This window comes from Gopherus flavomarginatus, chromosome 4, assembly GCF_025201925.1.
Source record: "Gopherus flavomarginatus isolate rGopFla2 chromosome 4, rGopFla2.mat.asm, whole genome shotgun sequence".
NCBI lineage: Eukaryota > Metazoa > Chordata > Testudines > Testudinidae > Gopherus > Gopherus flavomarginatus.
The window spans coordinates 94,278,029-94,296,157 of NC_066620.1; the positions used below are offsets into that span (position 1 = coordinate 94,278,029).

At 42.0% G+C, this 18,129-nt stretch overlaps 1 protein-coding gene across 2 annotated transcripts in view; it reads left to right on the forward strand.

Moving 5' to 3' along the window:
* PRKN (parkin RBR E3 ubiquitin protein ligase) overlaps nt 1-18,129 on the forward strand; it is a 1,230,739-nt gene that overhangs the window by 1,045,223 nt on the left and 167,387 nt on the right. For both annotated transcript variants that reach the window (XM_050949117.1, XM_050949116.1), the window contains one exon: nt 3,044-3,193. In XM_050949117.1, the coding sequence (XP_050805074.1) occupies nt 3,044-3,193 (150 nt within the window). The remainder of the gene's footprint in view (nt 1-3,043; nt 3,194-18,129) is intronic.

An 18,129-nucleotide genomic window follows, 5' to 3' on the forward strand; every position in this document is an offset into this window, starting at 1 on the left:
TTAAGACAGGGTAAGACAATCTCCCTCCTCACCTTCAGGTCCACTCTGTGCTCTGAAGAAAAATGAGGTCCTCAGAGAGCTTTGCAGCTGTGATTACCAGCACTTCCGTTCAAGGCCAGCAGAATGACTCAGAGCACTCAACATATTTACTGCAAGAATCACAAACTTGGTTGAAAACTGATAGATTCCAACATTAAATATTTATCCCATTACCCCAGGATAAATGGATTCGTGCATAATAATGTTAAACACCATTTGACTTGTTGAGCCCCCATGTTCAAGGGGACCTTGCAGATACATGTCATAGATGCCTCTCTAAGTGCTGATGTCTTCAGATTCCTTTTTAGCAAGAAGACTGTAAAGCATATGAGATATTAATCCCCAATTTTCAACTTATTTGCTCATGCCTCTTATACACTGCGTGATTCTTCTTTAAATGGGTATTTCTCCAATTAGCGTTTGTATTTTGTTTTGTTTACTATAAAGAGAGCTGTATTTTTTTATAGATTTTCCCAACTGTTTGGAAAAGATTTTATAAAACAAGATATAAGAGTATTATTTTTAACATGGATATTATGTAACTTGACTGTGGCTTTCAAAACTCTCATACTTGTATTAAAAAATACAGTGAAAAAGAATGTGTTACTGTAACATGTAACTCCTGCAAAATGATGAGGGGCCTCCTAAATTGTACCAGCAAAATGTGCATGGGAGCCCCTGTGTTTATGTTGAAGTGCTCATTTGCATCCTCCCTGTGTTGGGGTTTGGACTCAGTGCTTCATTTTTCTATAGTTTGGGTATGGTTGTGGTTTTAGTCATCCAAAATTTTCATGAGTTATATATTAGGTAGAATTTTCAAGAAGCACTAAATCTTTTCATTAACACTGTAATTTTACACTATGTTTTGCGATATTTGCACACCCTCAGCTCATTTCCCCATCTTCTGAGAAAATTCATCCAACTCATTTCCCTCTTGCCTTTTAGTTTTTTCTCTTTTATTTATTCACTGTGCAGTGGGCCAGATTCACTGAGACCTGCTCTACACTGAAGATTTACCAACCACTGGTAGAGATGCATCAGTGCAAAACCCTAGTTTAGACATGATTTGCACTGGTGCAAGTTGATTTGTATCCATGTAGCTTATTCTAATTTGAAACCAGGGTACCCAGTTACTGAAGTGGCATCAATCCTGACTACAGTAGGGGTTTATACTTTTGCAGCTACACCAGTGACTAAAAACCAAATGTGTAGACCAGAAGTGTGAGTTGGTATAATTTATACTTCTTCTTGCACCTGCAATGTGAATGTTACACCAGCTTAGATTCCATCTAGACCAGAGTGCCAGACTTATTCAGCAGAGAGCGCCAAACTCCACTTTTCATTGTGATCTGTGGCCTGAGGCCTTAATTGAGGACAGTGTACCCTCCATCCTCAGCAGAAGGCCCGCTGACATCACAGAGAAGTGTGCCATAGTTCAAGGGTAGAAATTGGCCTTTACATAATAACTAAACTTCTTCTTATTATTATTTGTTGCATACTTAATCAACGCATCACTGTCACTCAGTGGGAAAATAAACCTACCATTTGGACCACTTTTATTTCTGTCCTTTGTTTCTCTTCCTTCTTCCCCATCTTCCTTTCTGTTTGTGTCCTTCTTCCCTGTCTTTCCTCTCTGTTCTTCACTCTGCATTTCCTTCCCTGAACTTGTAAACTCTCAATTCCCACGTGTCTCTGGACCTTTTTTCAATACCCCATTTCACCCTCTGCAGTGTGACGGTGCAATGATGACATTAAAGTGTTGTTTACTTGACACTCTCTAGTGACGTGGATAGAGGAGTTCAAACCTGTCTCCTTTATTGTTTCAGGCTCTCTGCAGACTCAAGAAGAAAACACAGAATTGTTTACCCTCATACAACATTTTAAAGATTTTCTTCACAACCACAAGGGCTAGACTCTTACTTTTTAAAAAATAAAAGCTGAAATTTTTTGCAATCTGAATGTCAGGAGGGTCAAGGGCCATGTAAATATATATTAGGCTAGACTGATCTAGCCCACAGGCTGTATTTTAACACCCGGGTTCCATCTGTTTTAAGGTCTGTCTACACTCTAAAATGAATAGTGATTTTAAAATGCATTAACTTATGTGCTAATTAAAACACTTAAAACTAGTAGAGTTTGTTGAAATTTTGTATGAAAATTTTCCCTGCATGTTTTGGTCAATTCTCCTTAGCACCTACTGTAGACAAAGACAGTCACGTTTAAAAACAAGTTCTCTGGCTGTGGTCAACCCCAATGATAAACCAGAGAGACCCTTATATTTCTTTACATAAGATCAGTTTCTGCCTCCCATACTCTGCAAGCAGTCCTGAAGTAAGGTACTGATTAAAAATGGCAGAGATGATCCACTTTATACTTCTTCCTTATACACCGAGAAGAGTGGTGTCATGGCTAAGGCACTAGGCTAGTACTTATAGGATTTGGGTTTTATTTCTGACTCTGACACAGAATTCCTATGTAAACTTGGGTAGGTCACTTAACTTTCTGGTGTCTCCATCTATAAAATGGAGATGCTTCCCTCCCTGGTGTTGTGAGGCTACTTAATGAATGTCTGTGAAACACTGACACTACAATGAGAAACAGAAATTCCTACCCATGAAATTAAAATAAATTGTTGCCCAGAGAAAGATTTTTGGCTGTTTGTCTACCTGGAATATATTTTTTAAAAGAAAGTTGTCTTGTGTAATTGTGTGATACTTTTGGCTCTGACACATTATACTGTTAATTTTTGGCCACAGCTCTTTGATTTCCTCCCCCAGTTTGTATCAAATGTGGAATGAAGCATTGTGGCATTTACCCTGTTTACTGAAACAATGTGGCAGTACTGTGATGCTCTCAAACGTCTGACAAATAACCTGAAGTTACTGTGTAAAAGAACCCTTGTAACTGCTGACCTCATTGAGCAAGATAAACTGGAGAAGAAAAGTTTGGGATTCCCCCCCCCCCCAGGCTCCTTGAACTACAGTTCATGTATTTTGCCTTGCAGTACAACCGCTACCAGCGCTATGGTGCAGAAGAATGTGTGCTGCAGATGGGCGGAGTGCTGTGTCCTACCCCAGGATGTGGTGCTGGCCTGCTTCCTGAACCAGAAGTGAGAAAAATAGTATGTGAGCCAAGCAATGGACTGGGCTGTGGGGTAAGACTATGCACTTTCCTTATAGCTCATTGGGAATCAATTGAGATTGCAGGATTTAACAAGAAGCTTTTTAAAAAAAAACGGATTTTGCTTTCACTTTGATGACTCTGAATTACCCTTCATACCACAGTGAGACTCAGTAGCTTTCAATAAACAATTTTAATACAGCACCAGAGCCTAGAAATCACTACTTTGTCATGTAGAGTATGTCCATCCCAGAATCCTTTGCTTTAATTGGTTTGAGAAGTTGCTGATCTAAGTAGTTACAGGGAGCAGTTGAACTGTGCAAATGACAAGCCAAGAGCTTTGACTTTTTTCTCCCAGCACTCAGCAAAATTGAATAAGATCTAATGCAAACCGTTTATTATTGTATTAGTAGCACCCTTCTTGATTAGTGAGGGGGATGAAGAGAGAGGGAGAATGACCAGTCAGTGATATCTCAGTGACATTGTTTGTGTGAATATTTTAAGAAACATAATGAAGATTAATGCAGAAACCTCTGTGCTTTATTGTCTCATAAAAAACGGTTTTTAACTGAGGATGTGCAGAATGAGTGATATTTGTAGGAAAATAAAATGAGCAGCATTTGAAAATATGTTGTGCTAAGAGGTCAGACCGGTGAGTCAGTCATTTTCTTGAATAAAATTACCACTGTGTCTGAAAAGGAAAGGGCTGGAGGGGAAAAAGTTCTGTACACAAAAGGCCATACTAAATGATAGGTTGAAGTGACTCTAACTGATGCTGGTACCAAGGGAGTCCTCCTGTGCCTGATATTATTATTAAATCCATGGAGGCGGTGGAAAGAGAGAAAATATATATTTATAAAATAGCAACATGCTGTTGCTGTTGTCTTTTTGGGATGGAAAATGTACTTTTTACTGCGGTTTTGATGTTGCTCAAACTGATAGCAAAGAAGAATTGTTTGCTAAACTGGTAAGTTACAGTAACTTTTCTCCTATGAGTAGATTAGCATCTCTCGACCTTGGTATAACTTCCTGTCTGTCCATGCAGTGGTGCATGTAGAACACGGAATTCCCCAGATTCTCTGAACTGGCACAGGGCTACAAAATAAAGGGCAGAGGTGGAAAAGTGATGAGAAACAAGAATGACTGAACAAAAAGAAATGCTTCAGATTAAATTTCAGGATTGGTTAAAAAAGATAAAACCTAGGGCTGTCAATTAATCACAGTTAACTCACATGATTAATTCAAAAAAATTAACTGCCATTAAAAAAACTAATCATGATTCATTGCATTGTTAAACAATAGAATCCCAATTGAAATTTATTAAATATTTTTGGCTCTTTTTCTACATTTTCAAATATATTTATTTCTCTTACAGCACGGAATACAAAGTGTACAGTGCCCACTTTATATTTTTGATTGCAAATATTTGCACTGTAAAAATGATAAACAAAAGAAATAGTATTTTTCAATTAACCTCATACAAGTACTGTAGCGAAATCTCCTTATCATGAAAGTGCAACTTACAAATGTTGATTTTTTTGTTGCATAACTGCACTCAAAAACAAAACAATGTAAAAGTTTTAGAGCCTACAAGTCCACTCAGTCCTACTTCTTGTTCAGCCAATTGCTAAGACAAACAAGTTTGTTTACATTTATGGGAGATATTGCTGCCTGCTTCTTATTTACAATGTCACCTGAAAGTGAGAACAGGTGTTTGCATGGCACTTTGGTAGCCGGCATCTCAAGGTATTTACATGCCAGATATGATAAACATTTGTATGCCCCTTCATGCTTCAACCACTATTCCAGAGGACATGCTTCCATGCTGATGATGCTCGTTAAAAAAAATAGTTCATTAATTAAATTTGTGACTAAACTCCTCAGGGGAGAGTTGTATGTCTCCTGCTCTCTTTTACTCATGTTCTGCCATATATTTTATGTTATAGCAGTCTTGGCTGATGACCCAGCACATGTTCATTTTAAGAACACTTTCACAGCAGATTCGACAAAACACAAAAAAGGTATCAATGTGAGATTTCTAAAAATAGCTACAGCACTCGAAACAAAGTTTAAGAATCTGAAGTGCCTTCCAAAATCTGAGAGGGATGAGGTGTGGAGCATGCTTTCAGAAGTCTTACAAGAGCAATATTCCGATACTGACACAGATGATGAAAATGAACATGCATCGGTCTGCTCTGCTTTGGATCGTTATCAAGCAGAACCCTTCATCAGCGTGGACACACATCCTCTGGAATTGTGGTCAAAGCATGAAGGGACATAAGAATTTTTAGTGCACCTGGCATGTAAATATCTTGCAATGCCGGTTACAACAGTGCCATGCGAACGCCTGTTCTCACTTTCAGGTGCATTATAAATAAAAAGCAGGCAGCATTATTTCCTGTAAATGTAACCAAACTTGTTTGTCTGAGCAATTGGCTGAAGTAAGACTGGGTGGACTTGTAGGCTCTAAAGTTTTACATTGTTTTATTTTTGAATGTAGTTATTCTTCTTAGAGTGCTTGTTCATGTCCGTTCCGCATTAAGTGTGCGCGGGCTGTGTGCACGAGCGTCGGAAACTTTTCCCTTAGTGGCATCCGTCAGGCCGGCGGGGCCCCCTCCTGAGTGGCACCATTGCACCGTGCATATATATCCCCCTGGTCTGACCCCCCTCCAGTTCCTTCTTTCTGTCCGTGGCGGCATTGGAACAACCTCTTGCTCTCGTACGAGACGCAATCCCTTAGCTTTAGAGCACTTAGCTGCTATCGGTTTGTCAGCATTCCCTTGTTGTGGACACTTAATAGATTGGAGGCTTCCAGCACCCGCCTCAGGCCATGGGGCATGCCACAGGCCCACGGGTTTAAGGCTTGCGCCGCCTGCCGCAAGCCTATGCCGGTTAGTGACCCCCGCGACTCCTGTCTACGATGCCTGGGGGAAGCATACCAAACAAAGAGGTGTAAGATTTGCAAGGCGTTTAAACCAGAACAAAGAAAGAGAGAGACTTTTGTTTGAAGCAGTTGTTGATGGAAGGAGCACTGCAACCATCGGCCTGGAGCACCTGACGCCGGCTTCAGCCTCCTCGGTGCGAGGTGCCCCAGAGTCAGCAAGAGACCCAGTGCTGGATAAGCACTGCAAGCCATCGGCCTTGGAGTGCAGTAGGCCCTGGAACCGCTCATCCTCCCTGGTGTGGCCGAAGGCTAAGCCAAAGGAAGGGCGTGGATGTTCCCCACAAAAGAGACGGGCACCATCTAAGGGCCTGGGCACCGGGAACAGCGTGATGGTGCCACAAGTCCCACTGAGTCCAGCCCCAAGTGAACTCAGTGAGGATGACGGGCTCAAGGGAGTAATATATCAACCCTCCATGCCTGACCCCTTTGAGGCAGCAAAGGATCTCATTGGGTTGTCGGCGGTGAGCCCCCTCCTGACCAGAGAGAAGCCTCTGGCATCTGGGCCCAGGATGCCGTCGAGGGGAAAACCAGCAATGGTGCGCCGTTCAAGGACATTGTCCCAGCATTGATCCTGGCGTTGGTCCCGGTCGAGCTTCGAGTCTGTAGACTCTCCATTACCCCTGATGCAGGGGGAAGTCTCGTAACCGGAGGTGAGTCAGTGCATGGTTTAGTGCAAGGGACCCAACGCTCTCCAGCACCCCCCAAAGACCAGCACCAGGAGAAGGCAAGCCAGTCAATGCTGAAGGCTTCCAGAAGTCACCGGTCCCAGTCCAGGTCTTGAGAGCACTGATACTGGTCCCAGTTCCAGTCCCGTGAGCAGAGGTACCGGTCCCGTTCCCAATCGGAAAGAAGCCGTTCATCGACCCCCGCCGGCACAGATTGACGGCACTGCCGTGGCCTTCGTGTTCAGCGTTGCAGGAGTCCGCACCGACTCGGGCCAATACAGTTACCCGCACCGGACAACAGAGAACACCAGGCTGGATGGCAACTCCAGTGGGGACCGCCAGGACACTGGCCCTTCTGGAGCCCTTGGGCCTCCCACCAGTGGCAAGAGAGGGATGCGTACTTTCATATCACCATCCACCCAGTGCATCGCCGATTCTTGCATTTCACTGTGAACCAGGAACATTACCAGTTCATGGTTCTCCCATTTGGCCTAGCTGTGTCCCCACAGGTGTTCACAAAATGCATGGTAGTAGTGGCGGTCTTCTTATGGAGGCAGAGGATTTGAGTTTACCTGTACCTTGATGACTGGCTCCTGGCAGGCCAGTCCGAAGAGGAGGTTCGGTCCCACATGCAGGTGGCCCTCAGACTATTCCGCATGCTGGGGTTCCTGGTCAGCGTCCCCAAATCCACCCTCATTCCAACACAGAGAGTGGAATTCATAGGGGTGGTCCTAGATGCGGTACAGGCAAAGGTGAGTCTTCCAGTATCACGATTCCTGGTCATGCAGCAATCAGTGAACTCCCTGTGCCAGTTTCCCACTACAACAGCCAGATGCTGCCTGAAGCTGCTGGGCCACATGGCAGCATGCACGCATGTGGTCAGGCATGCCAGACTAAAACTCAGAATGCTGCAGGCTTGGCTCACCGGTGTATACTGCCCAGGCAGGGATCCCCTGGACTTGGTAGCGACAGCTCTGGGGGACGTGCTAGACTCCTTGCGGTGGTGGCGGTCCAAGACAGTGGTTTGTGAAGGCATCCCCTTTGCCGCACAACAGCCAGACCTGACACTTGTGATGGACGTATCAGACCTTGGATGGTGTGCTCGCCTAGGGGATCTCAGGACTCAGGGCTTGGGGTTGGGAGCAGAGCGGTCGCTCCATATCAGTGTGAAGGAGCTCAGGGCAGTTTGTTTAGCCTGCCAGACCTTTCATGCCACTTTGAGTGGTCACAGCGTGACAGTGCTGACGGACAACACGACCGCCATGTTTTATATAAACAAGCAGGGCAGAGCCCGTACCTCGCCGCTCTGCCACGAGGCTCTCCTCTTCTGGAACTTTTGCATAGCCCACACCATCCACCTCGAGGTGTCATACCTCCTGGGGGTGCAGAACGAACTGGCAGACCATCTCAGCAGGTCGTACCGCATGCACGAGTGGATCCTTAGAGCCGACATCGTGTTTTTGCTCTTTTGCAAGTGGGGGTTTCCCTGAGTAGACCTGTTCGCCACCAAAGGCAGCGCCTAGTGTCTGCAGTTCTGCTTGTTCCAGGGCCGCAGCCTGGGATCAATAGCAGACGTGTTCGCAATCCCATGGGGAGGGGAATTGAAATACACCTTCCCCCGTTTCCTTTGGTGCACAAAGTCCTGCTCAAGGTGCGCAGGGACAAGGTGGCTGTCATCCTCATCGGCCCAGCCTGGCCCCACCAGCACTGGGTTCACCACGCTCCTGGAGCTGTTGGTGGAAGCCCCGGTAACCCTGCCCCTACACTGGGACCTCATCACACAGGACGGAGGGCAGCTCCTCCACCCCGACCTGCAATCACTGCATCTGATGGCATGGAAGCTCAGTGGCTGAATGCTTTGGAGAGCCAGTGCTCTCTTCCTGTGCAGCAGGTTCTACTTGGTAGTAGGAAACCCTCTAGCAGGGTGAATTACCTCGCCAAGTGGAAGAGGTTCTCATGCTGGTGTGGGCCCCCACAGGGCCAGCGGGGATATATATGCATGGCGCAGTGGTACCACTCACGCAGGGGCCCCGACGGGTACTGCTAAGGGAAAAATTTCCGACGCTCGTGCACACGGCACGCGCACACCTAATGTGGAGTGGACGTGAATAACACATCTAAGAACAACAGTTACGAAAAGGTAGGTAACCGGGTTTATTTGTAGATAATTAGACATTTGTAAGTTCAACTTTCATGATAAAGAGATTGCACTACATTACTTGTATTAGGTGAATTGAAATATACTATTTCTTTTGTTTTTTACAGTGCAAATATTTGTAATAAAAAGTAAGTATAAAGTGAGCACTGTACACTTTGTATTCTGTGTTGTAATTGAAATCAATATATTTGAAAATGTGGAAAACAACCAAAAATATTTAAATAAATGGTATTCTATTATTAACAGTGTGATTAATCACGATTTTAATCACTTGACAGCCTTATTAAAATCACCAATAATTTATGCTCTACTCTGTACCATAAAGTGATAAAAATCAAACTGCATTCTGTAGCTTCATTCTTCAGCATTTTGAATCTCCAGTTACATTACCTAATTTAAAGGCTATATATATTGATGCATTTAGCATGCTGTTATGTTTTCTTTTAAGGACTCTCTGCTTTAGTAGCTACTGACCAGATTATGAGACTTGAATTTTACCTGACCAGTTGTTTTGGGTTAAGAGATGTTGAGAAGAGAACACACTTCATTGAGGCAAAGATTGAAATGTTAGCCCAGTCTGAGAGCCACATTGTGGGCACTCTCCTAAAATCTACACCCAAGTGTGAGAGAACAGGGCAGAAATAGGTGGCTCTGATTCTCTCTCTGACCCTGCAGAAAAAAAAGTCATTAGAGAAGATTTTTTTTTTGCAGAACCCCCGTGGCAGGAGTTATGTGATGCATTGTACGCCATGACCTCGGGGTGTAGTCAACATGTATATAAACTACCTGATTTCAGAATTAGGACCACAGATAAGAAGTTTTCTTTACCGCAGTGGAAAAAAGGGACAAACATTTGACACAAGTCTCTTTGCAGATAATAGTATACCTTAGTGATGACAATTTACATGTTCAAAAGAGGGCCATAAGACAAATGGTTGTCTGTTTGTGCATTGTGAGAGAGAAGGTATTACCTGTCTTTTTATATGCTTCTGTACAGTGTCCATTGCAATCAGGCTTTGATCCTTTTAAAGCAAATAAGAAGAGCAATGTGAATCTGGAGATGTTTATTTTTGACTGGAGGAGCATTATGGAGAAATCTTTCTCAGTTATGAACAGTGCTGCATATGTAGTGATGCCATTGATTGACCTTCAGTCTTGGCTAATCCTTCACACTTTTTATTACTCATAAAATCTTAATTAATTTCCCAAGGTATTAGCATTATGCACTGTTGTTCTGCTTTCATTGCTATTCAGCAGACCTATCTCTCTCCTTTTATTGCTCAGATGTAAAATGTTGACATATTTAATACAAGGAAATAGCAACAAAATATGAAAGACACTACAGATTGTACCAACTGGCCTGGGTACAGAAAAAGCTGTGATAATCAAGGCCCAGGAAAGCTTTATAAATAAAACATCTTTGTCTTGTTTTCTACCATCCTAGAATATTGTTTCCTATATATCAAAGACAAGCTTGGCATTAAAAACAGAGAGCCTGATGAGGTTAGAACTGAGCTCCAAGAAAAAGTATATTAGTTGCTTATTAAAATGGATGCTTTGGCATACACATACAGTCCACACACCTGAAGAATTCACACCACTAATCTTAATTTATTATAGTGAGATGTAGAAGAGACTTTTCAGGTTCAGCTTCTCTCATAAGATGTGGTCCCTTTGCATCACTCCAGCAGCAAAGAAGGTGTGTAAAGCCAGCAGATCCATCCAGACAGAATGAAGGAGAAATCTTTGGATAGTGTAGAGCCAGCATAACTATAATTTAAGACACACTCTCTCCATCTCCACCTTGGTGTAGAGTGCGTATTGGAGGCATGGCTAAGAGCAAGGGTACATAGCCAGAGTACTAGTGTTCTCCAGTGATCCTTGGTAGCAGACCTTTCTACTTGTGGCCAAAGCCAGCCAGTCAGCCCTAAAGCTGCTCTAAACTATGATGGGGACTAGGCTGGCAGTATAAATGGCTATAGGTTCAGGGAATCATAATATGTATCTTTGTAGCCCTTCCTCCTGACCTCCTCAGCTGATTACAGAATCCACGAGTGAGAATCTCAAACTTACTGTGTAACGTGTGTTATGAGTGACATGAGAAATATTGTAGGCTTGAAACGACAATACAGAAATTGAGTCTTAAAATTCCCCGTTTTTCAGCAGATTTCATGTTCTGTAAGGACCCTCCAACTGAATAACAGAGTCCTTGAAAAAAATACATTCCCTTCCTGCAGGGTAGGTGGAATTTTAAGACTGCAAGACTGCAAGTATTCACTGAAAAATAAATTGTATTCGAGTACACTGTCAATAGCTAAGGCTAGGTACTGCATGTATCAGTTCTTTTTATTCTGTTTATTTGCTTTTTATTTATTTTTCCATAGTTAAAGAAGCATACACCAAAAGCAATGAAAATAGTGTGCACATCATCTGTGGTGTATTCTCTGGGAACACTCAAGAACCTAGGAAGCCTGCCAGCCTGCCAGGAATGCAGCTGGGGAGTCTGGGAGCTCAGTGAGCCAGGCAACTTGCCTTCCTGCTGCCTGGCTGGTGGGCCACCGGGCAGTCTGCCTTCCTGCCTTCCTGGTTTATTTTGAAAGTTTTGACTGAGTCAACACATTCCCTGTGTTTTCTGTTAGAAAACTGTTCCATTGGAAAATTTTCAACCAGCTCTAGTGTTAAGTATAATAGTGTCAAAATACAACATACAAAACCAACGAAATACAAATGCAGGTAGTAGAAAACAGCTTTGAGTTCATTTAGCTGTCACTTAGAAGTTTTCTCTGTGACAAAATTCAGTACAAAAGCAGTGCATTTCACTGGTCAGCATGCTCCTTATTTGTGGGGAACCTACCATTCTTAAACTATCTGATTTTAGGACAATGTTTCACATGCAGTACCTTGTCAAGAATGATTTAAATCTGCCGAAGGTAGAAGACTTTATTTGCAAACAGGGAGCTGTTCAGTTAAATCACATGTGTCTTTATACTTCATTAGTGGACATGTAAAATTAGACATTTTTAAAGATATTTAAGAATGTAAAGACAGTCAAACCCATTATTGGTATTTCAGAAAAATACTTGCAAGTTTTTTCCAAACTGCTAAGCTCTGTAATCAGATGAGTAAACTATAATGAGTAACAAAGAACTGTGTGTGCAACAATCTGAAACTTTGCCTCAGTTTTAAGATGAGGAAAAAAGTGACGATAGAGCCTGCTACCCTACATATGATCTCAGAGAAAGAAGCATTGGGTTTGTGAGAAACAAAAGAAAAATTATAAAACATAGCAAAAAGGCCTCAAGACTTATGTCATTTGTGAAGCTTTAAAGTGAAAATCCGGAAGACAGCCAATATCCACTACTAAAATTGAAGGGCCACTCTTCATTATTATAGTTCAATTTTCTGTTCTTTTCCTACATTTTATTACATTTGTGCTTTTAAGAAGCTCCGCCATAAATATATTATCATGGACAAGGTAATGTTTGAGGATATTGTTGAGATTAAGGAGCTGACTCGCAGCAGAAGTGTTTCAGGACATCATATTGTGACTTTTTTCAAGGGGAATGAAAATGAGACAGACATTTTCCATTATTGCTAAATGCTGAGTTGGTAGCATTATCCACAAGCTCTAGGCAGAAATCATGTATTGCTTTCTTCTATTGAGTGGGTACTCTAGCCTCTTGAAAGTGGAATTTCACCTTGTTGACACATTATGCTTCAGTAGCTAAGCAAGTTGTTTCATTGCTAAAATATGACAGGCTTTCATAGAATGACTGAAATTCTGTTTTTTTCTGGTAATGTCTAAGATGGTTTGTTATGATCCGTAAAAACATAGGAGTCTTTAACATGTGGTAGAATACTGATGAGTTTAAATAACGCCCTTATCCTATAATAACACACTGAAATTAACATGCCATACCACTGACAAAGAACATCATTTCCAGTGGCTATGCCTTGCGGTATTGCAATTCATTGATCTTGTGACAGATAAGAAATTCAGATGTCAGCAGTGACTGGATAAAGCAATCAGGAGAAAGTTTCCATTATTAACAACGGGAACCGTATTAGTTCCTATTGCTAGAAAAAGCAAAACAAATAGTTTATATAAGGAGAACAAATCAATTACTTATACTTAGTTCAGTGTGTCTAAGAATACTTGTGTTTTTTTTTCTTTTACCTCCCAACTGCACAGAGAACTATATGAAAGAATGGCAGTAAAAAACAAATGAGTGTCTCTGTGATCCTGTTTGTACTATGGCTGAAACAGTGCTAACCTCATATAGTTTCACTAAACAGTGTGGGAAGGCTTTTTGGGGGAGGTAAGCGGGGAGCACGGATGAGGGTTGCCTGATAATTGTACCAGCCAAATGTATACAGGCTACCAACCTTTCTGATCCGTAGTATGATTTTACAACAAAGTTCTGACATGGATCTCGGGATCTAACACTGTGTTCACACTGGTCAGGAAAGTTGTGTTAGGAGAGACCATGATTAAGTCTAATTATTGCTAGAAGTGATAAATCAAAGCTATCGAGTACTGTCTTTGTGTGCATGGAGGTGCAGGGGTGGAAAGGAATAAAACTGGGTCTGTTCCTGTATACATTCCATTTGCTTTTGCAAAAGAAAAATAGATCCATTTTATCCATTTCTGTATGATCCATTTTTAAGTTGGAAAGTTGAAATAAAATGGGGCTCAGATTTAAAACATCTTTTTAATTTTGGTTTTAGGGCCTGTTCCCTGAATCTCAGTCCTTTACCTAGGCTATTAGACCACAGTGCTACCTGAAAAGTCATTTGGGATCTGATTTTTGGAGGTGCTCAGCACCTAGATTTGCCACTGGCTTACTTAGGAGTTCTGGATGTTCAACCTGCCTGCTTCAGTTTCTCCACCAGTAAAATGCGGGACATGACATTTACTGTAGATGAAATGTGAAAGTGAACATGATATACAATGTTTGTAGCTTCAAGTAGATCACCTCAAGCATTTATTTTACAGATTTGGAAAAGAGGCTTAGAAAGGAGAAGTGACTTGCCACATAGACACTGTAATCTAGTTAGCAGAGAGAACTCGGAATCCACTCCATTCTGCCCAGTCCAAGCCAATGGAACAGGGTATCCAGAGTGATGTCTTGAGGAATGGAGACAGAGTCAGAGAGGTCTTCTGTAGCTCAGCCATTATATTACATGACATTAATGAAGTCTGAAGTCCAGGTTTAAGTGGCACATGAAGCTGTCTGCAGTTGCAGGCTCTGCCTCTTTCATGAAGAGAAACTTCACTGGGTGGGTGCAGAAACACTGCAGACCACCTCTGATGGAGAAAGGTGTCACCATATGGCCAGTCAGGTACGATGTTGGGTGTAATATCAGTAAAGAAGGGGACGTAAAAATCTGATTGCAGAAAGCTCCAGTGAATTCTGTTTGTACATGAAACCAAGCCCTGTGTGCCGGATGAACGAATATCCCTGATCCAGCCTCTCATTTCTAAAATCAGAAGAGAAAGGAGAAAAAGAAGAAGAAACTCAAGTCCTAAAGGACTCCTCTGGGACCATAGGGAACATCTGAGGCTCTCCCCACTCATGCTATGTCCTTGTAAACTGACTGCATTTTTAAAATAAATAAGGCAAATAAAAATGAATTTGTAAATTAACATAACTGGCAATAAAGTGGTGAGATTTTGCTGTGAACAAAGATGTACATCATTGAGCCATAGGAGATGAGACAATAATGCAATCAACTAAGAATATGTTTTCTGGGATTGGAGGAGACCAAAGATAGGATCCTAATTATGTAACAGGCTTATTTGAGCAATCATCTAAAAACTTTTCACATTTGACAAGGAATCTGAAACACAAGCTGAATGCAGAAGATTATTTATATGTGCCAAAGAAATAAATAAAATCAAAGTAGGCTTATATAGAGCCTTTCCTGTGGAGGGATCTTCAGGGACTTTGGATTCACACTATTGTATTATTGCATTATTGTAAAATGCAAGAACTACTTAATCAATGAGAAAAGATGGAATAAAAAGGCAGGATTAGAATGATAAGATTTAAGATTAGAATGAGCCTAGTGACCTAACATCATGGGATAAATTCAAAGTTCTGAATGCACAAGAATTAATAGAATGTCCTCCTTATGTTTCTGGCTTAATTTTTGGAATAACCAATGGGCCAGTTTCAGAAGAACTTAAAAATAATCAGAAGGTTCATAGAGGCAATAACTCCCGTACATAGATACATATAACAGGTCCCAATGCGAGCATTGTTTTCTACAGTTTTTATAGAAATTCTGATCTGGCATTGTTCTGCACCTACTTTATACTCATGTAAATGACTGCACAAGACAGAGTTAAGAATCAGGGCCTGAGTCCACTCTGTGCAAATTAAAATGTAAAGAGTAGTAGCAGTTGTATCCTGTGCTACCAGGATATGTCCAACAGAGTAAGTGCCACCTAGGACTGTCAATCAAGGTGTCTGCTGCATGACTTTTGTGGGTCTGCACTCACGCAGAGGGGACTCCTGGCCTGAAGTATGCAAGTCTCAGAATCTTGTTCACCAGTGTTCTAACTAATCAAGAGCTGTTGTTAAGTTGTTTACCCAACAAAGCTCAGACTCTGTGTTTAATTGGTTAATTTGTTTATATATACTGTGTTCTGTTACCAGTTCTTTGGAGCTATCTGCTGGTCAGGTTACTCCACCGTGACTCGGCTTGAAGTAGAGCTCCGGTGTCTGTAGCCTCACATCCTTAATAAAGAATGTGTGAAATATTTACCTGAGTTCCAAGTAGTCAGTACCTGGACGGACCAGGAGGGAAGCAGGTGGAATCCAAGGAAATTACTACTGCCCAGAGGAAGGATGGGGAGTAGCTAGATAGACAGATAACCCCCAACAGCAGTTTATATAAATGTGGAGTATATGAAGACTTGCTTCAGAGAAGCAATAATATGAAGCTCTGCCATAATGTAGTCTTTACAAAAACAAGTGCAGTCCCATGTAACACACTGAAAGCATTGGCCAAATTCTGGCAATTTTCCATTGGTTGATCAGAGAAACCCATAAACAGTTTCTCTACATTATAAATGTTAAATAGGATTGATGTTAGGACTGATCCCTGTGGCACTGAGAGTGCATGGCTTGGTGACCTGGTCATCAAGGAACGTGAAACCTACAATTGGTCAGAACGTCTCGGAATAATTTTATCATTGCATTACATAGGATAATTTTGCTGGTATTCAGGAGAAGGTCATTCTTCTATACAGAGTCACAGGTGGCAGATAAGTCAAAGAAAGCTTCCCAAGTCTTAAGTTTTCACTGGAATTCCCACCTCAGTGTGTGATGGTAAGGTTAATGGTTGGTCGGTGCAGGTGCAGCTTGGTTGGAAACTCACTTGTTCATTTGGTAACATTGCTTCTATAACCAGCATAATCCTTGCCAGTAATATTCTTGTACAACATGCAGAGAAGTGATATGGGTCAATACAGTGATGGATTACTGGTGGGCTCTAGGTCTTAGCAATGGTCATAGATTCTCACCAGATCCTCTGGACAAAACCCGAGGAATGGATAACAGAGAACAGCATTGTCTACCATTTATGTCCCTTGGTTCTGAGGTTTTTAAGAAATTCTTGAAAGACACCATCATGTCCTGCAGCTTTCCTAAGTGAGAGATATGTGTTTACCTCTTCAACCATGATGGGCAATAATGGGGGGAGGAGGTGGGTAGTGAACCAACTATTAGTTGGAGCACTCTATGCACTTTGTGCTTAGTAGATTTGTCCTGTACTGCTTCTGAGTTCATAAGAAACATTCTTGTCATTGTATCAATGGATTCTTCAGGATTTTGAATTTTCACTGGGTTTGCAGCCCCATGCTGATGCAATAACGGATAAACTTCGCAGCTGGACTGAGTAAAGTCCACAGCTTCAATCATTGTGCCCTATCTTTGATAGCATGCTGATTTCAATGATTCTCATAAGGAATTTGCAGGGTTCAGGTCTCCAGACATTTGGTAGCCCTTTAATAGCCTATCTATTTTTTGTTTATAGAATGGGGTGTATCTTTTTCAATAGCCACTGGAGATGTTTTTTCTTGCAATTATTTGAATGAGCTGGGTGAAGCGATTGAAATTTTTGAGCTTCAGTGGAATCACATTGATGGTGGCCTAAATTGTGCCAATGAATCCTGGCCCATTTGCCTTTTGAAAGTTCAGTCATGGCTTGAGCGATAACTTATTTACTGGGAGTTCGGTCCCTGTGCGGATTATCACTGATTGAGGCTGACTGTGCAGAGGCAGGCATGGATCAGCATTCATGTCACACTCCCTATCAGTACCCAGCACGGGCGGGGGAAGTTAATGGTCCAACCAGCGGATTAAATTCAGTGATGAATCCTTGTTACGTCCCACCTGAAGCATGTGCATTCCCTAAGAAGGAGACTGTATAGAAAGTTACCAAGATTGTGCTGCCTGACCCTTTTTAAGGTTAATAATGTTTGTATCGATGGCCACTTGATCTGACTGTGATAAGGTTCTTACCTCGGAATCAGGCTACACAGAGCTAACACTGCGGCGTTCAATATGTTGTGAGTAGTCTCAGGGTGGAGGACAGGGACATTCACACTGAGGGCAAAGTAAAGCCTTAGAGATCTTTATTAAAATAATGAACAAAGCCAGAGAGAACCCAAGCCACATAAAAAGGTAGAAAGAACAGGAGTACTTGTGGCACCTTAGAGACTAATACATTTTTTAGTCTTTTAAGGTGCCACAAGTACTCCTGTTCTTTTTGAGGATACAGACTAACACGGCTGCTACTCTGAAACCTATAAAAAAGGAGAGATAATACAATATTGGAGTTATCTGTGGTAGCATTCTTTGCATAAGCTTTTAGAATTGCATACTCACACTGTTTCTTGAGGACCTGGTGGTGAGAGACAAAGGGGCCAGCCCTGTCTCTGGCTGCCAATGGATCAAGTTCCTCAATGAGTTGAAGGATCAAGTAGTTGAAAGCGGACAGTGATGGAAGAAGCCCAGAAAAAACTGGCCCCAGACCACATGGTGGCTGCCCTGTTATAGGGCCTGAGCATCATCCGCTCATGCTCAGTCCTCCATACCCAAATTTAGCTTTTCACCCACATACTATTGCAGTGTACTTATGCTATAGGGTAACATATTGATATGTGTAACTGCCATCTTAAATCATTATCATAC